General features: G+C 40.8%; 2 protein-coding genes across 5 annotated transcripts in view; both read right to left on the bottom strand.

Annotated features, from left to right (window-relative positions):
• The window catches only part of CAPSL (calcyphosine-like), a 37939-nt gene extending 30914 nt beyond the window's left edge, over window positions 1-7025 (bottom strand). For all 4 annotated transcript variants that reach the window (XR_826480.1, XM_010853799.1, XM_010853798.1 and 1 more), the window contains exon 1: window positions 6949-7025. The gene's annotated coding sequence lies outside the window, so the exon portion shown is untranslated. The remainder of the gene's footprint in view (window positions 1-6948) is intronic.
• A 7278-nt stretch (window positions 7026-14303) lies between these two features.
• LOC104998557 (UDP-glucuronosyltransferase 3A1-like) overlaps window positions 14304-26458 on the bottom strand; it is a 38590-nt gene continuing 26435 nt past the window's right edge. Inside the window, exons 4-7 of the mRNA XM_010853797.1 lie at window positions 25266-25797; window positions 19806-20037; window positions 15320-15539; window positions 14304-14958 (exon numbers count right to left, since the gene is read on the bottom strand). Of these exons, the coding sequence (XP_010852099.1) occupies window positions 14682-14958; window positions 15320-15539; window positions 19806-20037; window positions 25266-25797 (1261 nt within the window). The 3' untranslated portion in view covers window positions 14304-14681. The remainder of the gene's footprint in view (window positions 14959-15319; window positions 15540-19805; window positions 20038-25265; window positions 25798-26458) is intronic.

The raw sequence follows: 26458 nt of genomic DNA, 5'->3' as shown, positions 1-26458 counted from the left end.
ACTCACTGGGAAAAAAAAAAAAAAAAACCCTGATGCTTGGAAAGATTGAAGCAGCTGGGGAGGGATCAGATAGTTGGATGGCATCACTGGCTCAATGGATATGAGTTTGAGCAAACTCTGGGAGCTGGTGATGGACAGGGAAGCCTGCCATGCTGCAGTCCATGGGGTTGCAAAGATTAGAACTTGACTGAGCAACTGAACTGAACTGAAATAAACATTTCTTCCAAACTCCCTGGTTTTAATGAAGACACCCTAAGAACCAGCCATGTAACTTCTAAATATCCCATTTTTCAGGTGCTGTAAGACCTTGGCCACAGTGATTTCAAACCCACTGCAAAGACCAAGCCCAAGTGTACGTTTTCCTCCACTTTTCAGTTCAGTTCAGTTCAGTCGCTCAGTCGTGTCCGACTCTTTGTGACCCCATGAATCGCAGCACGCCAGGCCTCCCTGTCCATCACCAACTCCCAGAGTTCACTGGGACTCACGTCCATCGAGTCAGTGATGCCATCCAGCCATCTCATCCTCTGTCGTCCCCTTCTCCTCCTGCCCCCAATCCCTCCCAGCATCAGAGTCCTTTCCAATAAGTCAATTCTTTGCATGAGGTGGCCAAAGTACTGGAGTTTCAGCTTTAGCATCATTCCTTCCAAAGAACACCCAGGGCTGATCTCCTTCAGAAGATGGACTGGTTGGATCTCCTTGCAGTCCAAGGGACTCTCAAGAGTCTTCTCCAACACCACAGTTCAAAAGCATCAATTCTTTGGCACTCAGCCTTCTTCACAGTCCAACTCTCTGTAAAGCATCAGCTGTGTCACCACTTGCTTTTTTGCAATATTAGTCACCAAAATCACCTACTTAATAATTATTTTACATTTACTTAAAATGCTCTTTTTGGAATCATTTGTCTATTTAATGTTTATTTTATAGCCACTTTATTTGCAACCTATGTGCTCTTAATTGATACTTCTAGAAAGCCAAAAAAGTGTTAATGGATAGAAATTCAATATCAGAATGCCACCTTCAGTGTAAGGATTGTGCCCAGCTACTCATAACAGAAACAGCTTGATTTTTTCTAAAAATGGTAGAAGTAGACTTTTCTTTCATATCAAAGAAGTCTGGAGGCAGTTCGAGTAGTCATCAAGGTCCAGAAAAACTACTACCTTTTACCTTACCATGGTTGTTTTTCCTCAGAGATGTCTAAAGTTACAAAATAAGTACAGCAGTGCCAGCCATTACATCACCCTCCAGGTAACCAGAAAGACAGATGTGAAGGCAAGAAGAATGCACTTCCCAGCTCAATCAGCCTTTTATAAAATGATTCCCAGAAGACTCTACCCAACTTCTTTCATTTAAATCTCATTGGTCACTCCTGCAAAAGAGGCTGGTTCTGTGGTCTCAATGTTTGTGTCCCCCCCAAATTCATATGATGAAATCCTAATTCCCAAAGATGATAGTATTAGGAGTTGGGGCCTTTGGGAGGTGCTTAGGTTTTGAGAGCAAATTAGTACCTTGTAAAAGATCCCCTGCAGAGACCCCTCACCCTTTCTGCCACAAGTGAGAAGCCATCCTTGTACCAGTTAAAGGGCCTTGACCCTTTAACCATGCTGGGTGCTTGACCTTAGACTTTCCAGCCTCCAAGACTATGAGAAATGACTATCTGTTATTCATAAGCTGCCCAGTCTGTAGTATTTTTTTACAGCAGCCCAGATGAACTAAGACAGCTGGGAAACCTAATGTTAAGCTGGAGACTTTGCCATGCTCCGGGTTCTGTTTACAAAGAAGAGGAAGAGACTGGTAGAGATATTAGAGTCTCTCCAGAAAGTAACAGTGTAAGAACTTCTAAATCAGTTTATTTCACAATCTCACCTGCAGCCTGAGGTTTTTGGAGGCAGATGGGGCCATAAGACCACCCTGATGGAAGACACTAAGCCTGAGGTTTTTGGAGGCAGATGGAAGACACTAAGCCTGATGGAAGACACTGCAGCCTGAGGTTTTTGGAGGCAGATGGGGCCATAAGACCACCCTGATGGAAGACACTAAGCCAAGTCCTGGGAGCAAAAGTTAGCACCTTGGTGATTTCTCACTCCTCAAACTCAGTTGTTCCAAAATGAATAAGGTCATCTTAACACATGCTGTTATCAAGCATACTCTGAGTTTAGGCAAACATAGCCTAAGATGAACTAGGCCTGAGGACATCAAATCACAGCCCATGGGCTGAATTTGCTCCTCTGCCTAGTTTGGTAAATAAAGTTTTATTAGAAAATAGCCACATATGTTTGCTTATGTGTTACCTGTGGCTGTTTTCAACCCACAACTGCCAAGCTGAATAGCTGCTACAGAGACCTTCTGGCCTACAAAGCTTTGACTATTCAGCATCTGATCCTATACAGTAGTAGGGTTTCTTAGGTGGCTCAGTGGTAAAGAATCAGGAGAAGCAGATATGGGTTCAATCCCTGGGTGGGGAAGATCCCCTGGAGGAGGAAGTGGCAACCCACTCCAGTATTCTTGCCTGGAGAATCCCAAGGACAGAGGAGTCTGGCTGGCTACAATCCATAGGGTCACAAAGAGTTGGACACAACTGGGTGACTGATAGAGAAATAGGGTGCATCCCCTAGCGACCTCACAAAGGAAATATCATACTAGAAGAGAGGTCATTTACTGAGGACAGGCTCTGTCAGGCTCTCTGCTGCAAGTGTTTTTACGTACATTAAAAAAAACTATTCCTATTTCCCAGGTCACACTAGTGGTAAAGAACCTGCCTCCTAATGCAGGAGACATAGGAGACACAAGTCTGATCCCTAGGTCGGGAAGATCCCCTGGAGGAGGGCATGGCAACCCACTCCCGTAATCTTGCCTGGAGAATGGCAGGGATGGAGAAGCTAAGCAGGCTACAGTCCATAGGGTCCCAAAGAGTCAGATACAACTGAAGCGACTTAGCATGCATGCACATTTCTATTTCACAAAATAAAGAAATAGATACAAAGAGATTGAGTAAGTTCAGACATAAGTAGCAGAACCAAAGTTCTGAATGGGGTCTTCTGCACCTGCCACTTCCCCAGGGGGCTTTTGTAAATTACCCACATTTCAGAAAATATTCCTTTTTTAAACAAGGAGCCACTGTAGTCATCATAAATCATTCATATATTAAACCTGAGACGAGCTTATTAGCAATATTGCAGCCAAAGCACACTTAGTGAGGACAACTGGCCTTGGAAGTTCCTGGAGCACTTTCGCCTGTGCCTTCTTTTGTGTGAAGAGCTCTTGTTGAGGTCAAGGACAACTGCAGAGGTTATACACACAAAACAGAGCTTCCAAATAAAGTAAGAGCATTCTGTAAAATTTAGTTTTAGTTGGAGGATAATTGCTTTACAGGAGCTTCCCTGGTAGCTCAGTCAGTAAAGAATCTGCCTGCAATGTGGGAAACCCAGGTTCGATTCCTGGATTGAAAAGATCCTCTAGAGAAGGAAATGGCAACCCACTCAAGTATTCTTGCCTAGAGAAGTCCATAGGCAGAGGAGCCTGGTGGGCTATGGTCCACGGGTTCGCAGAGTCAAATACACCTGAGCGACTAACACACACACACACACAATTGCTTGACAATTCTGTGTTGGTTTCTGCCTTACAGCCACGTGAATCAGCCATAAGTACTGCCCTGCTCACACAAATGACACTGTATACTTTGAAGTATTGGGGAAATCTTAATTCTATTTGGCTTCAGGTTTTGAAAATATGTAGGAGCACTGGAGGGAAAACAGGGTCCTGGGTGGCAATGGAATCATGCCTGGAGGTGTGCAAGAACATCATGGATGGTGGGAACGTTCACGGACATTAGTGTCCCGTGGAGGCAGCCGTGGCCTTTCTGCACCCACAGTGATCATTCCTGTAACACTGTCTTCTCCCAAATGCCAGTGTTTGTTTCTGGAACATAGAAAACTGCTTCTACGCACCTTGCTGTTTTTTAATATACAAAACTGAGACCAGAATGAAGATCAAAAATTTGTAAGGAAAATTCAGTAGGGTAAAGTCTGTTGAATGTATTAATTAAAGAGATGAAAGAAAAAGCTGATACCAGAAACTAAACACTCTGCTCTTTGCACCTGCGCACCCATCACAACTGCAAGTTACCAGGCGAGGCATGTCCCTTGAGACCAAGAGCTCCTCCCGTGCAGAGGCACCAGACTTTCCTCAGTCCCTTATTCCACTATCAATCTCCTAAATCTCCTCAGCCTCTGGATTATCTTTCACTGAAAGTGAAAGTGTTAGTCACTCAGTTGTGTCTGACTCTGCGACCCCAAGGACTGTAGCCTGCCAGGTCCCTCTGTCCATGGGATTCTCCAGGCAAGAATACTGGAATGGGTTGACATGCCCTCTTCCAGGGGATCTTCCCAACCCAGGGATCATACCCAGGTCTCCTGCACTGCAGGAGATTCTTTACCATGAGTCACCAGGGACGCTGAGCTCAATATTCTGTTTGCCCAGCCCCTCCCCTGCCCCATTCTCCATCCACATCTGTGCTACAGGAGGTTGACCTCTATGAACTGCATTAACCAGATTTCTTTGCTTTAAGGCTTCAGGTGAATTCAGCTCACAGGAGGCACCAGCAGGGAGATCAGAGGGCAAGCGGAGAAAGTGTTAGTGGCTCAGTCATGTTCAACTCTTTTCGACCTCTTACACCCAACAGCTTATACCTCTCACTCCCCCATCCTCAGACTCCCCCTCCCTCTCTATATCTGTAACCAACTGCTCCCTTTCATTCATGAATCTGCAGTGGTCCCTCAGCCCTAGACTCCCTCCAGCTCTCACCCTTCAAAGCCAAACTACTTGGAAGAGACTCTGTTTTTAACTTTCTCGTGCCCCATTCCTACTTCAGTCCACTGCAGTCTGGTCTTCACTCTGTCACTCCAGAGAACATACACTCAGGAAGTCATTACCAGCCTGACTGCCAACTTCAACAGTCACCCTATTTCACTCCTCCCAGCAAGACCTTTTTCAATCCTTCTTGAAACTCTTCTCTCAATGTCTATGAATCTAACTTCCTATCTCCCTTCCTCTCGGGTCTGATCTCTTTGGTGTCTCCCTTGTCTTTAAATGCTACTATTTTCCAGGATTCAATGATTTATCCTCTTCTCACTTTCATATATCCTGCAGCAATGTCAGCCTCATCCACTGTTTATTACAACTCATCCCATATCTTTATTCCAACTTGTTCACTCTCCTCAGCCTCAGAGCCAGATCTCAAATTTCCACACAAAACATGCACTTTAATAACCTACAAACATTGCGAGTTTAATGTACCAGAACCAAATTTATTATCTTTGCCTCCTTATTATTCCTTGCCTCAGGAAATGGCAACACCATTTTCCAGGTCATTAACTGAACATCATCCTAGGCTCCTTTTAACCCTCTGCCTTGAATTAGCAGCCAATTCCCTAAAATATCACCATTTTGACACCTCCGGAATCTGTTCCTTCCCCTGCCTCCATTGCCATGGATACCACTTTAGCCCAGGACCTGGTCTTCTCCTATTTCCATTGTGGAAATTTCCCCTCAACTGGTTCCCAGCCTCCAATCTTGTCCTTCCAATCTATCATTCAGATGACTGGCCGAGTGATCTTCATAACATGGAAATCCGAACTGCATACTCAAGTCTAAGATCCTTTGGTTGCTCCCCACTGTGTACAGGTAAAGAGCAAACATCTTAGCATTTGATGTGTACATTGGCCCTGCCTATCTCTCCAGTCTTTTTTCTACTAATCTCCATCCCTTCACAATCTATTCTACATCCATACTCACTCATACTCCACAAACACATCATGGTGTTCTGGACCTCTGTGCCTTTGTACATGAACTCCCATTTTCAGGAACACCCTCCATCCCTTGTTGGTCTAGGGAAATCCTACTCTTCCTTGTAGAACCACTATGGTGAAGCCTCATATAACCACTGTCTTCAGAGCGAAACAGCCTGCATCTTCCTTGGTATAATCTGTGCAAAGCCCACAGACATCCACACTGCACTATGACATAACTTCTCTTTCAGGACTGCCTCTCCTGCTAGGTCCTTAAAGGCATAGACCTTTAAGTTTCCTGTTATCATATTATCAACACTTAACAGAATACTACAGACTACTACTGGAGTTCATCATTAGTATTATTAGATAATTACTATTTGAATAGAAATACAAATGAATGTTCACAATTTAAATCTCACTATTTAAAATACACAATGACAAAATTAAAGGATTTCTGTAGTTGTAAGATTTTGAGGAAAAAATAAGAGATTTAAAAACAAGAGAGAATTCCATCTACTTAGTATGTTTTAACTATGCCCCAGACTGGAGGCCAGGGGGGTGGACACCTGGATAAATGGCATTACCATTTGCTAAGGTTCTTTTCAACTTCGTGACCAATCCAATCAACTCTTTAGTAAAATTTTTAACATACTGTGTCAGTTTAATAAGAATTCTGATTCTTATCTGATTCTAAGTGGTCAGTTCAGCAGGCAAGGTGTCACAGAAATAACATAACAGAATGTTAGACAAACCAAAGTCTAAAGCAAAGCTCAATCTTTTCATTGTTTTTAACTTGGAGATATTTAACCTTCCTGAAGCTGTTTTATCAATGGTCATACAGGCTCCTTACAGCAATTTACCCAAACACTTCACACTCAAGCACCCAGGACCTAGTGACTGCTCACTGATGGTTGTTTCCTTCTCCTTTACTGAAGGAAATTGATTTTCTACATGCTTATCCAAGCACCCTACACAAAGATGACAAAAACCTCTCCCAGTACCAGGCCATTTCCATGCTAGACCGCCAGCCAACAATGCTCATAAACATTTTGATTTTCTTTTTAGAAAGTCACATCTACTGTCTTCTTTCCTTTTTAGCTAAAGTGAAACAAAAGTGATCAAATCAATATAGTGTTAATGGAAAAAAAAAACTTTGATTTACCTTAAATGCTAATCTGTTGCCACCAGTTGCTTTGAACTGAAACTATGGACGCTCTCTCTTGCAACTGGGAAGACTGGTCCCCTCCCATCCCCCTTTGCCCCTCCCTTTTACCTTCCATCCTCACCCCTCCTGATCTGCCTTCTTCCTGCCAATTGGATATCTTGGAATCACTACTGCAAACTTACAGTCTCATTGGCTCAGCTCATTGTCAATCGTGATCCCGGCCCTACCTTTTCTTGAGTTTACACTTCTGTTGCCTAGGAAATGCAGTGACTGTCAAAGCCTGAGCTGTTTACCCTAGGAGAGAAGCCAGCCGGAAGTTGACTGGCAACTGTTTGGTTTCTAAAAGGGCATAAAACTTGCCTCCTAGGTTTTATAAGATAATGTTAAAGCAAATTCTCTTCCTTCTTTAGGCAAATCTTGCCTGCCCTTCTGTTGTCTCCAGATGACTTGCTGCTAGAGTGTCTAATTATCAGGTGAGACTTAAAATCATAACACAAGGGAGCAGGCAGGTATAATTACAGGTGGTTCAAAGTTCTCCCACCTTCTCACAGACACACAGAGAAGATGTCATTTCCCACTGTTTCAATCCCTGGTGGTTTTTTTTTTTTTTCTTTCTCCTCTTTTTTTCCACTTCTCATCTCTTTTTATACTTATTCCCTAACTGTAAGTTTGCCAGAGGAGAAGTGGCCCTGTTTAGAAAAAGAACTCCTGGCTTATGTTCTCTCTCATTGTATCTATGGCATCTCTCCTCCCTTCATCATCTCTGCCACTTTTCTTGCTTCCATAATGAAATGACACAAAGAATGGAAGACTAGAACCATGAAGATCTGTTCTTATCTTACATTATGTGTATTCTCAGGCAACTGTGGCCATTAATTTCTACAATCTCTAGAGTAGGCTCTAAATCTACATTGTCAATTTCTCAGAATTACCCTGGAGGTCAAGGGGGTGTGTTCTCTGTGGATTTTAATGGAGATTTGTCTTGGTTGAGGGGATTTCCAGCAGAGTGTAAATTGAAGGGCAAAAAAAAAAAGCCACTTGTTTGAAAATAAGTCCTTTTCTCTTTTGGGGGGTTGGATGCTGAGGGCCTCTGCCTATGGCTCATGGCTCTGATCAAGCACCAAGCTGGTGTGACACTGACAGGGATTAGATGTGCTCCCACCTCCACTGCAGGCTTGTTCTGAGTGTCTCCTCCACACACCACTAGCCATTTTCATCCAGAAATGCCCCTTCTTGCAGCAGCTGACCTCATGGCATCAAGCTGTCTGTTTAACTTTCACTAAGTGAAATTGGGCTTCCCTGGTGGCTCAAATGGTAAAGAATCTGCCTGCAGTGCAGGAGACCCAGGTTCAATCCCCAGGTTGGGAAGCTCCCCCTGGAGGAGGGCATGGCAACCCACTCCAATATCCTTGCCTGGAGAATTCCATGAACATAGAGGCATGGCAGGCTACAGTCCATGGGGTTGCAAAGAGTCGGACACGACTGAGCGACTAACACAACAAAGTGAAATTACTGCGAAATTACTAAGCCAAACTAATAAGCTCTTAGGGAGTAATCACTTAGAGAAGATGCACCACCAATGACAGATACATCTGCTTTTTAATTAAACAGTAAGATAATGGGAAACTGAGAGCCAGTAGAGGGCCAGGAAAGTCTGGATCATCTTTGCACATTCCAAGGTGCTCAGCACGGTACACTGTACAGAGATGAACTCAGTCAGTGCTAGTTGAATCAAATTGTTGACCTGGATTAAATGCATTCATATGAAGGCTATTTAAAATATCTGCTTTTCAGAAGAAGTTAAGTCCTGTACTAAGTAGGAGTTTGTGTAAGACCACATACATTTCATTTACTTCCTTTCACTTGAATAACTGGTTGACAATTAAATAAATAATGTAATCACCTTGCAATAACTTGCAATTAGGGTGTGAAAAACCAAACAAAGAAAGGTTGACATACATTAAGACAGTATGGCACTGCCACAAAGACAGAAATATAGATCAATGGAACAAAATAGAAAGCCCAGAGATAAATCCACGCACCTATGGACACCTTATTTTTGACAAAGGTGGCAAGACTATACAATGGAGAAAAGATAATCTCTTGAACAAGTGGTGCTGGGAAAACTGATCAACCACTTGTAAAAAAAAAAAAAAGACTAGGATACTTTCTAACACCATACACAAAAATAAACTCAAAATGGATTAAAGATCTCAACGTAAGACCAGAAACTATAGAACTCCTAGAGGAAAACATAGGCAAAACACTCTCTGACATAAATCACAGCAGGATCCTCTATGACCCCCCTCCCAGAGTAATGGAAATAAAAGCAAAAATAAACAAACGGAACCTTATTAAAATTAAAAGCTTTTTCACAACAAAGGAAACTATAAGCAATGTGAAAAGGCAACCTTCAGAATGGAAGAAAATAATAGCAAATGAAGTAACTGACAAAGAATTAATCTAAAAAATATACAAGCAACTCCTACAGCTCAATTCCAGAAAAATAAATGACCCAATCAAAAAATGGGCCAAAGAACTAAATAGGCATTTCTCCAAAGAAGACATTCAGATGGCTAACAAACATGTGAAAAGATGCTCAACATCACTCATTATCAGAGAAATGCAAATCAAAACCACAATGAGGTAACATCTCATGCCAGTCAGTATGGCTGCTATCCAAAAGTCTACAAACAAAAAATTCTGGAGAGGGTGTGGAGAAAAGGGAACCCTCTTAACATTGTTGGTGGGAATACAAACTAGTACAGCCACTATGGAGAACAGGGTGGATATTCCTTAAAAAACTGGAAATAGAACTGCCTTATGACCCAGCAATTCCACTGCTGGGCATACACACTGAGGAAACCAGAATTGAAAGAGACGCGTGTACCCCAATGTTCATCGAAGCACTGATTATAATAGCTAGGACATGGAAGCAACCTAGATGTCCATCGGCAGATGAATGGATAAGAAAGCTGTGGTACATATACACAATGGAGTATTACTCAGCCATTAAAAAGAATACATTTGAATCAGTTCTAATGAGGTGGATGAAACTGGAGCCTATTATACAGAGTGAAGTAAGTCAGAAAGAAAAACACCAATACAGCATATTAATACATATAAATGGAATTTAGAAAGATGGTAACAATAACCTTATATGCGAGACAGCAAAAGAGATACAGACTTTTGGACTCTGTAAAGAACAGACTTTTGGACTCTGTAAAGAACAGACTTTTGGACTCTGTGGGAGAAGGCAAGTGTGGGATGATTTGAGAGAACAACATTGAAACACGTATATTACCATATGTGAAACAGATTGCCAGTCCAGGTTCGATGCATGAGACAGGGTATTCAGGACCGGTCCACTGGGATGACCCTGAGGGATGGGATGGGGAAGGAGGTGGGAGGGGGGGTTCAGGATGGGAGACACATGTAAACCCATGGCTGATTCATGTCAATGTATGGCAAGAAAACACTACAATATTGTAAAGTAATTAGCCTCCAATTAAAATAATTTTTTTAAAAAGAGAGGTTGACATAAGGGAAAATCACATCTACAGAGCATTGGTATACATTGATACACAAAAGTATCAGTATGAGATCACAGCCGGTGGTGATGCAAAAACAGGTAAGCACAACAACAATGAAAGGAAACGTACATGACATCTTGACCTTCATCTCAGAATCTTAAAATGAACCTCCAAAAATAGGTATTTAATGCATAAATCCTTAGTTCATATCATGTTTAATGTCCATTAAAGCTCAAAATTAAATATTTTGCTGTGCTTATAATTTCTCCAATGTGTAATTCTATGTCATAATTATGGAAGAACCCAGGAAACCACTCATAAAATAGACATGGATTAGGTCTGAGTATGTGAACTTGACCCCTAATCTGACCAAGGCTTTTACAATTAGTCCTCTCCAGAAAATGGCTCTACTTCTTGCACACATATATCTCCTCCTTTTTCAAAATTTGGAAATTATAATGTACTTGCATTTTCAGTTATATTTGAATGCAACAATAACCCCAAATACTAAAATTTGAGGTACTCAAATAGAAAAACACTTAAAAACATGTATTATCCATAGAGATTTTCAAATCAATTTTAAAGTCTAATCTGTGTAAAAATGGCATCCACTTCTGATGGATGTACCCAACTACAAAGCCACCACTGAAATCAAGATACAAAACATTTCCATCACCCCATTTACAGTCCACCCTCCCCCAGCCTATAGCCCCATGCAGCCAATAGTCTACCTTTTGTCAGCAGAGGTTGGTTTACATTTTCTTGAATTTATATAAGTGAATCATGTGGATATATATTTCTTTGAAGTCTGGCTTCTTTTGCTCAGCAAGATCACTTTGAGATTCATGGATACAGTTGGGTACATCAGTAGGATGTTCCTTTCTATTGCTGAGCCATAGTTCTTTTATGGATGTTCCACAATGTGTTAATCCATTCACCAGTTTTCTTAAGCTGAAGCTGTTACAAATAAAGCCACTGTGAACATTTATGTTCAAGTTTTCAGGTGGACACATGTTTTCATTTAACTTAAATAAATACCTGGAATTGGAATGGCTCAGTCAAATGGTAAGTGGATGCTTAACTGTTTGGGAATCTGTACAGCAACTTTCCTAAGTGGCTGAATCACTTTATGTTCCCATCAGCAGTGAAACATATGGATTCCAGTAGCCCTATCTCCTTGCCAACTATTGGTATTGTCAATGTTTTGAATACGAGTTGTAATTCAATAACTACCTACACTATGAAGACTTTCTTTTGGAACTTTTATACTCTCAGCATTTATGTTTAGGCCTTTTTGATACACTTTGAGTTCATTTTGTGTGGTATGAAGTCCAGTCAAAATCCTTTTGTGAAATCCATGTACCCTTATGTTCATAGCAGCACTATGCATAATAGCTAGCACAGGAAACAACCTGAATGTCTACTGACAGATGAGTGGATAAGGAGATGTGGTGCACATATACCATGGAAAAGAATGCATTAATGCCATTGGCAGCAACACAGATGAAACTAGAGATTATCAGACTAAGTGAAGTCAGAAAGACAAAGAGAAAATGCCATATGATCGCACTTATATGCAAAACCTAAAATACGACACAAATAAACCTGTCTGAAACAGAAACAGACTCACAGACATAGAGAAAGACATAGTTTTCAAAGAGGGTAGGGGTATGCGGGGTTGGGGAAGAGAGGAATCAGGAGTTTGGAATTAGCAGATGCAAACTATTGTATATACAGAATGGATAAACAACAAGGTCCTACTGTCTAGCACAGGGAACTATATTCAATATCCTGTGATAAACCATTGTGGAAAAGACTGAAAAAGAATGTGTATATATATACACATATATACATAATAAATAACTGAACCATTTTGATGTCCAGCAGAAATTAACACAACACTGTAAATCAACTATACTTCAATGAAATATATTTATAAAAAATATCCTTTGTGTGTATTAAATTAAGGCCAAATCCCACTCAGATATACAATTGTTCCAGTACAGTTTGCTGAAAAGATTTTTCTTTTTCCATTGAATTGTCTTTGCACTTTTGTCAAAAATCAACAGAACCTATTCAGTGGGTCTATTTCAGAATTTTCAAGATGTGCCTGCTGCAGTTGCCAGAAAGAGATCACAGAGACCCTGTATTCCCTGCAATGGGAGCCAACAAAGGACTGTGATCAGAGAGTGATGAGATCAGATTTCCATGCTATCAAGGCCATGCTGGCAGCCAGCCCTGCAGAGGATACTTGAAGGGAACAAGCTGGAGGCCTCATTCTGGCTCACGGACTGCTACTGATCAGATTTCCTGGACTGGGACAGAGCCTAGAAAGCAGCAGAAAGGGTTGGCTTCACTGAGTTACCTGATTGTCAGGGAGGATTTTGTGGTGAGAGCAGGAAAGAGGAGTTACCAGCCAGGGAGCCTCATCCTTAGGTCCCTGTGTTGCCTGTGAGGGGAACAAATAAATTCATTCCAGTGACAACCCAGATAGGGCTGCATGTCTGTCCCTCAAAAAATTTATGTCAGAGACCAGTTTATGAGATTTCATTAAGAGTTATAGAAATAAAACCTTATCTCTGACACACACAGACACACTCACTTCTGCATCTGACATGCTCCTGACTGTGTGGGACTCCCTTGCAGCATAAGAACTCACAGAACTGGGTAGACACCGGGCACCCAGTTCTCCATACAACCAGGCAGACCCCATCCCAACATTGGCAGGTGTGGATCTTTTCCTATTTCTGCAGGGAGCATTTATAGTAACTGCTTCATGTTTTCCTTTGAACTATTTCGACATGTGATTAACAACCCAGAATTAAGCAACCCAAAATTGCAGTTGCAGGACCATCTCTTGTTTCTAACATTTTCTTCATCGTGTTTTAATCCACTGGATACCACATGATGAAACTTTTAAGGAGGAATTTAATTCCATTTCAGAATGCAAAAGCAAACAGGAAGTCAGGATCACCAAAGGTAAAATATTTCATGAGAGCAACAAACCAGAAAGGCAACTTAGAAGAACAGTACAGGACAGGTGTTCAAAAAAAAATTTTTTTAAGCTACAGACAGCAGGATGAGTCACCATCCCAGCTCTCCACCACATGTCTCCAGGCTGTGTCCAGGAAATAAAAAAACACTTTGAAACTCCAGAGTGTTTAAGCCACTCTTTTTCTAGCTTCTGTTACTAGGAACTGAATGTCATCCCTAAGTGCTTACCACATGTAGGGATGTTCTTTGCTAGGTGGGATGGCAGATGGAATGTTTCCTGTATCAAGAGGTTTGGGCCAGCCATGGCTCCTGGACCTAAGGCCCCAAGCCTTGCATGGAGGTTCCATTTCTCCACTTAGGTTTTCGTAACCCTAATTATTCAAGTGGGGATCTTGAGGACGGAACATTGAAACGTGGGCAACAGGTGGCCTCCGCTGTGGACCAAAGACAGGCTCCAGGCGTGAGAGAGAAGGAGGTACTCTATGCAGGAGGGGACCAAGTCCTCACAGGGGTGTCCCTGCTAACCTGCAGGACAGAGGCCAGGCTTCCTGAGCTGTGAAATGAGATGAAAAGGAAATGCAAGAGGAAGGCCGACAAGGAAAAACCGACCAAACAGGTCATGTGAGTTTTATGAAAAGTGAAAGAGAAATGGGGAAAGAGCCTGAGAAGGCTCCTGGACAAGGGAGGCTGAGTGGTCAGAGCACCATGTGCAGGGATCACAAGGGAGGAAGGAGCAGGCTGGGCTGAGGAGAGGCGTCCCTTGGTTGGGGCAATCCAGAAGCTCAAGTGTAGATTCAGACACAAAAGTAGACATGGGCTGCTAGAACCTTGATAGTGGTTAAGGAAAGCTGGGGGGTGGGGTATCATTTAACCTGTGTGGAATGTTAGTTTGGAAAGATGAGTAGAGTTCTGGAATTGGAGGATAATGATGTTTGCACAGCTGAGTGAATGTACTTCATGCCACTGAACTACTTCTTAATGATTAAAATGGTAAATTGCATGTGATGTATTCTTTACCGCAGTATCCTTAAAAAGCACCCCAAGAGTTCTTCATAAAGATTTCTAAACAGAGACAAAAAGCAAGGGAAATGCGTGTTCTATCATCAAGTAAAAGTGAAGGGGAGGAGGCAAGTACAGTGCGGGGGGAAGACTTCAAAGAGCCAGTGGCTCCCCAGCACACCCTCTCCAAGGCTCCACTTTGCCTCAGGCCTTCTTCAGCTTCCTGGCCCCACACAGCCACCTGGCCACCAGACCCAGCAGCTTCCCACAGAGCCACGCGGTGCCCAGGGTGACCACCAGCAGGAACAAGAGGACGTCCAGTAGGTACTGCTCATACCACGGCTGCTGGAAGGCATGGGGCTTGAGGTGGGCTGCACCCCCTGTCTGGAGGATGTGGTCGATCCAGCCCACCAGCCGCTGGGCAGGGGTCAGGGGCTGCGAGCGTCTGATGATGCTGGCGGCCTCTGCGGCAGATTTGTACCTGTCAGCAGAGACAGAGGGGAGTTGTTAACTCAAGTGGTCTCAGAATTCTTAGAGACCTTGTATCACACACACATATGCACACACACACTTTCTACCATAGGCACAGAAAACTTCCTTTCAAGGAAAATTGTTGGCCTGGTCTTGCCACTGTCCAACTGGGTCTGCTTGAAAAGTTCAAATTGATTCCTGCATGCAAAGACCCATGCTTAGTGCTGAAAGTGCTAACATATAAAAGTACACCCATATTATTCTGTGTCCTGGAAGTTTCAGCTTTTACTGCAATAAGACCCACATGGTGCCCATCATGGCTTACGCCTCCATCAAGCATTAAGGAACCACAAGCCCCAAGAGCTGCACACCTCTTGTCTTCCATGACTTGCTTCATCTTCAGAGCCAATGTCTCAGCCTTCATCTGCTCTAACTGGATAGAGACACCGAATTTTCTGGTTTCTACTCGGAGCAGGTTTTCATCCTGGTCTTCAAAGACAGGAATCCCCACCATGGGCACGCCATGATGGATGGCCTCCATGATACTATTCATCCCACCATGAGTGACAAAAAGGCGGATGTGAGAGTGCGCTGTTGCAAATTAGAAAGAGAGCAGGACACCTCAGGATGAAAGTTTCCGGACAAAAAGGAAAGTAACAAGGGCGAAAAGAATGTAAAAAGGGATCTCAACATGCTGTAAAAAAATGAATTTACTGACTTACCTCAGGACACATTCAAGGGTGAATATTCTAAGACACAGATTCTGCTCTTGTCTCTGTACAGAAACTTCTCACCTCAGCCCTAATCCATCTAAGACTCAGAACCCTGGGAAAGCTTCAGAGAAGAGTGATAAAGCAAGGCACATTCCTCCCCCAACCTATTCATCCATCCATCCATCCATCTCTACCCTGTCTCTTTGCTTCTCATCTCTGTTCTCTCTCTCTTACTCTCTCACACAGTCATTCTCTATGTCTCTGTTTCTCTCTCTCTCTCTCTTTCTGTCTCTTTGTCTTTAGCTCACTTGATCTTTTGCTCTCTAGGTCTCTCCCTCTTTTCTCCACTACCCATTCATTTCTAATTTATCTGAATTCTTAACACTATCATTGACATAACAACTCATGTGGCATTTATAAAACTTAACACTACAAGTATTTTCTCCTCAATTTTATGAGAAATCTTTAAGGTAGGGAATAATGGACCATATATTTCATTATTTCCAGTTCCTCTTTGCCTACCCCACCCTTACTTTTGTTGTTGTTCAGTCACTCAGTCGTGTACTATTCTTTGCGATGCCTTGGACTGCAGCATGCCAGGCTTCCCTGTCCTTCACCATCTCCCACAGCTTGCTCAAACTCATATCCATCACGTTGGTGATACCATCCAATCATCTTGTCCTCTGTTGCCCCTTTTCCTCCTGCCTTCAATCCTTCCCAGCATCAGTGTCTTTTCTAATGAGTCGGCTCTTTGCATCAGGTAGACAAAGCATTGGAGCCTCAGCTTCAGCATCAGTCCTTCCAATGAATATTTAGGATTGATTTCCTTTAGGATTGACTGATATGCTTGCAGTCCAAGGGGCTCTCAAGAGTCATCTCCAACACCACAGTTCAAAAGCATCAATTATTCGGTGCTCAATCTTCTTTACGATACAATTCTCACATCCCTACATGACTACTGGAAAAACCATATATGGACATTTGTAGGCAAAGTGATGTCTCTGCTTTTTAATACACTGCCTAGGTCTGTCATAGCTTTTCTTCCAAGGAGCAAGCATCTTTTAATTTCATGGCCACAGTCACCATCTGCAGTGATTTTGGAGCCTAAGAAAATAAAGTCTGTCACTGTTCCCATTGTTTACCCATCTATTTGCCATGACATGATGGGATTGGATGCCATGATCTTAGGTTTTTCGAATGTTGAGTTTTAAGCAAGCTTTTTCACTCTCCTCTTTCACCTTCATCAAGAGGCTCTTTAGTTCCTCTTTGCTTTCTGCCATAAAGGTGGTATCATCTGCATAGCTGAGGTTATTGATATTTCTTCCAGCAATCTTGATTCCAGCTTCTGCTGTATCCATCCTGGAATTTCACATGTGTACTCTGCATATAAGTTAAATAAGCAGGGTAACAATATACAGCCTTGACCTACTTCTTTCCTCCTTTGAGCCAGTCTGTTGTCCCATGTCCAGTTCTAACTGCTGCTTCTTGACCTGCATACAGGTTTCTCAAAGGGACAGGTAAGGTGATCTGATATTCCCATCTCTTTAAGAATTTTCCACAGTTTGTTGTGATCCACACAGTCAAAGGCTTTAGTGTAGTCAATGAAGCAGAAGTAGATGATTTTCTGGAACTCTTTTGCTTTTTCTATGATCCAACAGATGTTGGCAATTTGATCTCTGGTTCCTCTGCCTTTTCTAAATCCAACTTTAAACATCTGGGAAGTTCTTGGTTCATGTACTGTTGAAGCCTAGCTTGAAGGATTCTGAGCATTACTTTGCTAGTGTGTGAAATGAGTGCAACTGTGCGGTAGTTGGAGCATTCTTTGGCATTGCCCTTCTTTGGGATTGGAATGAAAACTGACCTTTTCCAGTCCTGTGGCCACTGCTAAGTTTTCCAAATTTGCTGACATATTGAGTGCAGCACTTTCACAGGATCATCTTTTAGGGTTTGAAATAGTTCAGCTGGAATTCCATCACCTCCACTGGCTTTGCTCCTAGTGATGCTTCCTAAGGCCCACTTGACTTCACATTCCAGGATGTCTGGCTCTAGGTGAGAGATCACACCATCGTGGTTATCTGAGTCATGAAGATCTTTTTTGTATAGTTCTTCTGTGTATTCTTGCCACCTCTTTTTAATATCTTCTGCTTCTCTTAGGTCCATACTATTCTGTCCTTATTGTGCCCATCTTTGCATGAAATGTTCCCTTGGTATCTCAAATTGCCTTGAAGAGCTCTCTAGTCTTTCCTTTTCTATTGTTTTCTTCTATTTCTTTGCACTGATCCCTGAGGAAGGCTTTCTTATCTCTCCTTGGTTTTCTTTGGAACTCTGCATTCAGTTGGATATAGTTTTCCTTTTCTCCTTTGCCTTTCAGCTATTTGTAGTCCTCCTCACACAACCATTTTACCTTTTTGCATTTCTTTTTCTTGGGGATGCTTTTGATCACCATCTCCTGTACAATGTCACGAACTTCCATCCATAGTTCTTCAGGCATTCTATTAGACCTAGTCCCTTTATTCTATTTGTCACTTCCACTGTATAATCGTAAGGGATTTGATTTAGGATATACCTGAATGGCCTGTTGATTTTCCCTACTTTCTTCAGTTTAAGACTGAATTTGGCAATAAGGAGTTTCTGATCTGAGCCACAGTCAGGTCCCAGTCTTGTTTTTGCTGACTGTATAGATCTTCTCCATCTTTGGCTGCAAAGAATATAATCAGTCTAATTTCAGTATTGACTATCTGGTGATGTCCATGTGTAGAGTTGTCTCTTGTGTTGCTGGAAGAGGGTGTTTGCTATGACCAGTGCATTCTCTTAACAAAATTCTGTTATCCTTTTCCCTGCTTCATTTTGTACTTCAAGGCCAAACTTGCCTGTTACTCCAGGTATCTCTTGACTTCCTACTTTTGCATTCCAATGCCCTAAGATGAAAAGAACATCTTTGTTTGGCGTTAGTTTTAGAAATTCTTGTAGGTTATCATAGAACCGTTCAACTTTAGCTTCTTTGGCATTAGTGGTTGGGGCATTGACTTGTATTACTGTGATACTGAATGGTTTGTATTGGAAACAAACTGAGATCATTCTGTCATTTTTGAGCCTATACCCTTATTGACAGAAAACTAAAACAAGTGTTAGTGAAGAGTTCATTTCAAACTCTGCCTCTCAATAGGGATGTGAATCAGAATCCACTTGGTTTCTTTGGAAGGGGGACTTCTTTTCCCTACCCCATGCCTTCTTAAGTCAGTGTTCAGAACTCTCTATCTTAAATTCCCCAATATGTTTTTGAACCACAATTTTGGCTATGACCCTCTGATTCAGTCAATGTGACAGTGAGGAGTATCCAAAAAACAGTAAAGAGACAAAGAAAACCTTTTTGGATGTAATGAGCTCTCAACTACCAAAGGATTTGCTGAACCAAATCACCAGCTATGAGATTACTCAGTTTGGCATGTAGACATTATAGCACACCCTCAGACACCACCAGCATCAACTTTGTAAAGGTATGAGTTGCTCACACCTGTGGTACTAAGGAGAATGTATCAATATGTGTGGATATATGTTTGTATAATGGCACGTGGCTGAAAAGGAGAATGGGGTGGCAGAGGGTAGTTCAATAGCATCACCAAGTCAATGGACATGAATTTGAGAAAATTCTGGGAGATAGTGGAGGACAGAGGAACCTGGCATGCTATAGTCTGTGGGGTTGCAAATAGTTGGACATGACGTAGCAATTGAGCAACAACAAAAAACGTGGCTGAACAAGGGTTCAAGAGACCATGGGAGACAGTGACAATATGCCCCCTTATATGAGTTCTCAGACAAACTGTTGACAAATCATCTTGGATTGTGTTTGAGCAACCCTCTTTAGTGCCAGATAAGGTATGGTCAAAATAAACTGGAAGTGATACCACTTCCAGCTGCAGGTATCAGAAATGGAGAAGAAGAGGAAATGCTGTTTGGGACATTTTGGAAGTATAGCTTGATTTCTCAACAACTCCAGTTTGGCTGTTCCATTCCTTGGAATACTTACCTTCATTTATCAGCTGCTTCTTCTCATGTGAACAGGACTGCCTAACTAGATGTCAGAACCCTAATGAACCCCAAAGATAACATAAGGACGAGAGAAGTAGACTTGGAAAGTCCTTACCCAAGAGGTCATTCTGAGGAAGCCAGTCCATGATTTTTACGTTTGCTGCCAATTTGACATCTCTGGGCCAATGAGAAGGCTTACATTTCCAAATCACCCCTTGAGGGAGACGAGCAAAGGCAGCATTCATCTCCTTAAGAATCTCCTGGGACTGATATCTGCTCACGATGGAGCCCAAGGCCACAAGGACAAAACCAGAGTCTCCAAATTTGGCAATGAAATTCTCAAGTTCCTGGAGAGAGGTAGGAAAGGAAAGGAGGTGAATAATGTTGTCAGGGAAAGCCTAGACAGCCAAAAGATGAAAATCATCTATTTACTGAACATACTCTCCTGTTAACAGTTAGAGTTCACTGCCTTGAAACTGTTCTCATAGCCTCTAAGACAGCTCAGTGCCCTCCGCACCAGGCTCAGATCCTCTGGATAGATGGCCTTGAAGAAATTTTTATGAAACCTTGGGACACATTTTCCCATATAAACACTTTAAATACTCACTCACAAATGGATGTGAAGAGAGCTTTAGGTAACCAGCCACCATAATGGTTCACATTGCACATGAGGTACTTAAGACTGCAGCACCCATGTCTCAACCCAGAGCTTTCGTGTATCACAATGTTTTATGGAAGAGGAAAGTTGAAGTGGTGGGAATCTCTTTCTTCATTGAAAACATGACCCCAGTACCAGAGTCATCCTCAACCCTCATTCTAGATCCAGGCAGATATGGTCATTCAGGAGTATTCAAATGTCAGATCAGAGGAGCTAGAGCCTGGGGGAGTGCAGTCTGCCGTCCTGGCCCATTAGGGCCTGGTGGGCCTTCTGGGGACTGAGGTAGACATGCTGGGAGAATATTCTGCTGTGTGTCTTCTTCATATTCTTTTTAGAAACCTGCATAGCTTCTTTGTTGAGGTATGTGTTAAGGTTTGTGGACCATTTTTTAATTGATTTTTTTTGTGTTGTTGAGTTCTAAGTATTCTTTGTATATTCTTAACATCAGTCTTTACCAGGTAGGTTTTCGGCAAATATTTCTTTCCAATCTGTGGTTTCTCTCCTGATTCTCTTGACAAGGTCTTTCTCAGGACAGATAATTTTAATTTCAATTTAACATACTTATTAACTCTTTTAATGTACTTATTAACTCTTTCTTTCATAGAATATATCCTAGGTTTTATGTCTAAAAAGTAATCACCAGACTCTATTTCATTTAGATGTTTTCCTATGTTATCTTCTAGGCATTTTATACTTTTCCATTTTATATTTAAGTATATTACCCATTTTTTAGTTAATCTTTGTTGAGAAGGTAAGGTCTGGGTTTAGATTCAATTTTTTTGCAAGTAAATGTCCAATTGCTCCAGCACTGATTGTTGAAAAGTATCTTTTCTCCATGGTATTGCCTTTAATCCACTGTCAAACATCAGTTGACTAAATTCATGTGCATCTTATTTGTTTATTCTTTTTCTAAAACCACACTGTCTTGATTACTGTCCTTCACAGTAAGTGGTAAAGTTGAGTAATGTCAGTTCTTCCATCTTCAATATTGCATTAGCTCTTCAAGCTTTTTGCCTCTCCATACAAATTTGAGGATCGGTTTGTCAATATTCACAAAATAACTTACTGAGATTTTGATTGGGATTTACAATGAATCTTTAGATCAAACTGAAGAGAACTGACATCTTGACAATACTGAGTCTTCCTATCCATTAACATGGAATATCTCTCCATTTATTTAGTTCTTTGATTTTTTTCATCTGAGTTTTGTATGTCTTCTCATATAAATTTTATATATATTTTATTAGATTTATTTTTAAGTATTTCATTTTGCAGAATGCTAATATAGGTGGTGCAGTGGTAAAGAATCTGCCTGATGATACAAGAGATGCAAGTTTGATCCCTGGGTCAAGAATATTCCCTAGAGAAGGAAAATGATTATTCTTGCCTGAATAATCCCATGGACAGAAAGGCCTGGTGGGCTACAGTTCATGGGGTTTCAAAGAGTTGGACATAACTGAGTATGCATGCAACATATAATATTATGTTTTAAATTTCACATTCCCCCTGTTCATTGCTGGTATATAGGAAAGGTACATTAAACGTATATTCTGTGACATTGCTATAATTACTAATTAGTTCCAAGAGTTTTTTCTTGACTTTTTTTGATTTTTACATGGACCATCCTGTTATCTGTGAATAAAAACAGTTTCATTTCTTCCTTCCTAATATATATGATTTTTGTTCCTTTTTTTTTTTTTGGTCTTACTGCTTTAACCAGGATTTTCACTAGAAGTTAAAAAGAACTGGTTGTGGCCAGTCAGCCAGCATTAGCTCCAGGATCCCCTGGGGTTCTGCAGTCAGTGGCATCATGACCCAACCTTGCCAACCAGCAGCTTGCCAACTGCCCCACAAAGCAAGGCCTGGCAACCAACTGGACCAGGGTCAAGTCAACACCTACCAGACCATCCACAGTAGTCAACCTGCCACAACAGAAGAATCCATGCAGCCCACACAAGGGACAGTCCTAGAAAATATAGCTCTGGGAAGCAGGGAGAGGGGTGTACACTGCTGTGACATATGGGATTATTCCTACAAAAGATCCCTTCCCCAAGGTCAGGAAAAGTAACCAACCTAACAAGTACATAGAAATGAAAATAGCAAATTAGGCAAAATGAAGTTTCAGAGGAATATGATCCAAGCAAGTTTTCATAAATAAGATAAACTACCAGAAGAGTTAAGTGAAGTAAATATAAGCAATCTACCAAAATAAAGAAAAGAATTCAAGATGATGATCATAGAGATGATCATAGAATTCAGGAGAAGAATGGATAAACAAACTGAGAAGTTAGAAGTTTTTAACAAAAAGTTAGAAAATATGAAGAAGTACCAAATAGAGGTGAAAAATACACTAACTGAAGTGAAAAATGCACTAGAAGGAACTGACAGAGTAGATGATACAGAGGGATGGATCAGTGAACTGGAAGACAGGGTAATGGAAATCACTGAAGCTGAACAGGAAAGAAAACAGAATCAAAAGAAGTGAAGACAGTTTGAGAGACCTTGGGGACAATATCAAACATACTAATACTTTATAGTGGTCCAGAAGGAAAAGAGAGAGAGAAAGGGGCAGAGAACATTTATGAGGACATAATAGCTGAAAACTTCCCTAATCTGGGAAATGAAATAGACACCCATGTACAGGAATCACAGAGAGTCCCAAAAAGGATTAACTCAAAGAGGACGATACCAATGCGCACTGTAATTAAAATGGCAAAAGTTAAGGAGAGAACAATAAATGCATCAAGGGAAAAGCAGCAAGTTAGGTACAAAGGAACTCCCGTAACGGTATCAGCTGATTCGTCAGCAGAAACTCTGCAAGCCTGAAGGGAGGAGCACAACATATTTAAAGTGATGAAAGGGAAAATCTACAAACAAGAATACTTTCATTTAGATTTGATGGAGAAATCAAAAGTTTTACAGACAAGCAAAAAGCTAAGAGAGTTCAGCACCACCAACCCAGCTGTACAAGAAATGTTAACGGGGCCTCTCAAAACAGAAAGGAACAGGCCACAATTAGAAACATGTAAATTACAAAAGGAAAAACACATTGGTGAAAGCAAATATACAGTAAAGGTAGTAAATCAGCCACATGCAAAGCTAGTATGAATACTAAAGGACAAAAGTAGTAAAATCATCTATTTCCACAACAAGCAGTTAAGATGTACATAAAACCAAAAAAGAAGTAAAATATATTGCAAGAAAGCAGTTATGAGGGGAGAGGGAGTAAAAAATCAGACTTGATAAAATGCATTTGAAATTAAGACTAGCAACTTAAAATAATCACATAATGGATTGCTATATACAAACCTCATGGTAATCACAAATCAAAAATCTATAATAGATACACACACAAAGAGTAAGAAATTTACACATAACACTAAAGATAATCATCAAATTATAATGGAAGAGAACAAAAAAAGAAGAAAGGAACAAAAACAACCCTAAAACAATTAACAAAATAGCAATAAGTACATACCTATCAATAATTACTTTAAATGTAAGTGAATGAAATACTCCAAACAAAAGACATAGAGTGGCTGAATGGATACAAAAACAAGACCTATATATATTCTTCTTATAAGAGACTCACTTCAGATCTAAAACCACACACAGACTGAAAATGAGGGAATGGAAAAAGGTATTTCATGCAAATGGAAATCAAAAGAAAACCAGGGTAGCAATATTTACATTAGACAAAATAGACTTTAAAACAAAAACTATAATAAGAGAAAAAGAAGGACATCACATAATGATTGCGGGATTAATCTAAGGAGAAGATACAACAATTATAAATATATATGCACCCAACATGATGTTGTTTGGTTGTTTAGTCACTAAGTCGTGTACGACTGTTTACAATCCCATGGACTGTAGCCTGCCAGGATCCTCTGTCCATGGGATTTCCCAGACAAGAATACTGGAGTGGGTTGCCATTTCCTTCTCCACAGGGGATCTTCCACCTAAATACATAAAGCATATATTAACCAACATATGTTGAAAATGTGGGAAAGTTGCAACACTTACACACTATTGTCAGGAATGTCACTATGTAAAATAATACAGAGAATCATCAAAAAATTAAAAATAGAACTAATAAAATAATCCAACAATCCTAGTTTTGTGTATATACATAAATGAATGGGAATTATGATCTGAAAGAGATATCTATATTCCCATGTTCACTGAAGCACTATACACAATAGCCAAGATGTGGAAACAACCTAAATGTCCATCAAAAGATGAATGGTTAAAGCAAATGTAGAATAAACATCCTCTGTAGTATAAACAGCCTCTTCTCCTTCTGCCTTCAACCTGCCTTTAGTCCATGGGGTCACAAAGAGTTGGGCGTGACTTGGTGACTGAACAACAACAGTTTAAACATACAGTTAGTTTGTATTATTTAGCTTTGTAAACAAGGAAATTTTTCAATATGTGAAAACATGAATGAATCTTGAGGTTCATTTCATGCTAAATGAAATGTCAGTCACAGAAGGGCAAATACTGCAGGATTTCACTTATATAAAGTATCTAAAATAGCCAAATTCATAGAATCAAAAAGTGGAAGCTGGTTTCCAGGGACTGGAGGAAGGAGAAATGGGTAGCTACTTTTCAATGGAGGCAGGGTTTCAGTGAAGCAGAAAGAAGAGGATCTAGAAATCTGCTATATAGCATGACACCTATAGTCAATAATAATGTATTGCACTGTTAAATACTTGTTAAGAGGGTAAATCTCATATTAAGTGTCTTAACAACAGAAAAATAAAATACAAAATAGAAAAATTAAATTAAAAGTTATATACTAGGGGTTTTGCCTATCTCACTCTACTTAAATTCCAGGATCCCAGTGGCAGGAGCAGACACCAACTCTACACTGAAGACCTCTGCATGAAATCCACACTCTCAGGTTTTACTTACCTGTGGTACTGGTTTAATAGGTTTGACCATTAAGCCTCCAACATTCACAGTGTTTGGAAACAGAGGCCGAGCAAATTCAAAGGCAAAGTCAGAACTGACAAACCACAGCTCTGCTTTCTTTAGAAGATGAGATAAAACTGGCCTAGAACCTTCCTGGAAATGTTCTTTGATGGTGTTGTCAAAGGTAGACTGTATTTTCCACTGCTCCACAGAGAAAACAAGTGACATCAGAAAATTCTTCACTCTACCCCAGAAGTCCATATGGTCAGTTAGGAAAGACTGAAATACTGGAACATAAGACAAGGGGCTTGGCAGGCCAAAGTCCAGTCTGCTAACTAATGTGGAAAGAATGGACACAAACAGCTTCCCGAGCTTCTCAGCAATTAGAAATGAACAGAAGTCAAAGGCATCAACAACTATCAGGTCGAAGTTCTCATTCTTTAAGGAATCCATGATATCACGTCTCCTTAGCAAATAACTGCATCGAGTCCCAAGTATTTCCATTAAATTTACAAAGTGTTCAGATTTTTTTCTGTAAGAAAAAAAAATTAATAACAAATACTCACTGGAGGTCTTAATTTCACAATATTTAGGATAATCTTCAGCTCAAAGAAAATATCCCAATTAAGAAAGACCATATCTGACAGCCTATTTTTACCCACCAATTTTACTACTGTCCAAGAAATATCCTCTACCCTACCATTCTGGTCCAGGTGTTTCTACTTCCTAAAATATACTCACTTCTTCCTCTCTCCTTTCTTTGACCGATCCAAATTCACCCACCATCATGCCAATTCAAGGTCCTTCTGCTTTGGGAGCCATCTCTGACTGTAGCAAATCTTGTGGTTCCATGTCTATTTGATATATTCTGTGATGTTCTGTTTTATTTTCATCTGTATACTGACTTATGAGCAACTGTCTTATTTCCCAGCTAAGCTGTGGAAGTAACTTTACGACAGAGTCCATCAATACTGATGATGATTTTGCTTTTTTTTTAAAACCATCTTATATATCCTGCATCTGATAGCTTGTAGCGACTGATCTGATCTGATACTAATATTAGAATCCAAATTCTAAACTGAACGTGAGATTTATATCTTTCTTTTTTTAATTTTATTTTATTTTTTAACTTTACAATATTGTATTCGTTTTGCCATATATCAAAATGAATCTGCCACAGGTATACATGCTGT

The sequence above is a fragment of the Bison bison genome, unplaced genomic scaffold (genome assembly GCF_000754665.1).
Source record: "Bison bison bison isolate TAMUID 2011002044 unplaced genomic scaffold, Bison_UMD1.0 scf7180017864331, whole genome shotgun sequence".
In the NCBI taxonomy this organism is placed as follows: Eukaryota; Metazoa; Chordata; class Mammalia; order Artiodactyla; family Bovidae; genus Bison; species Bison bison.
Note: the sequence above shows the minus strand (reverse complement) of the source record. Positions and strands in the feature narration are given on the sequence as shown.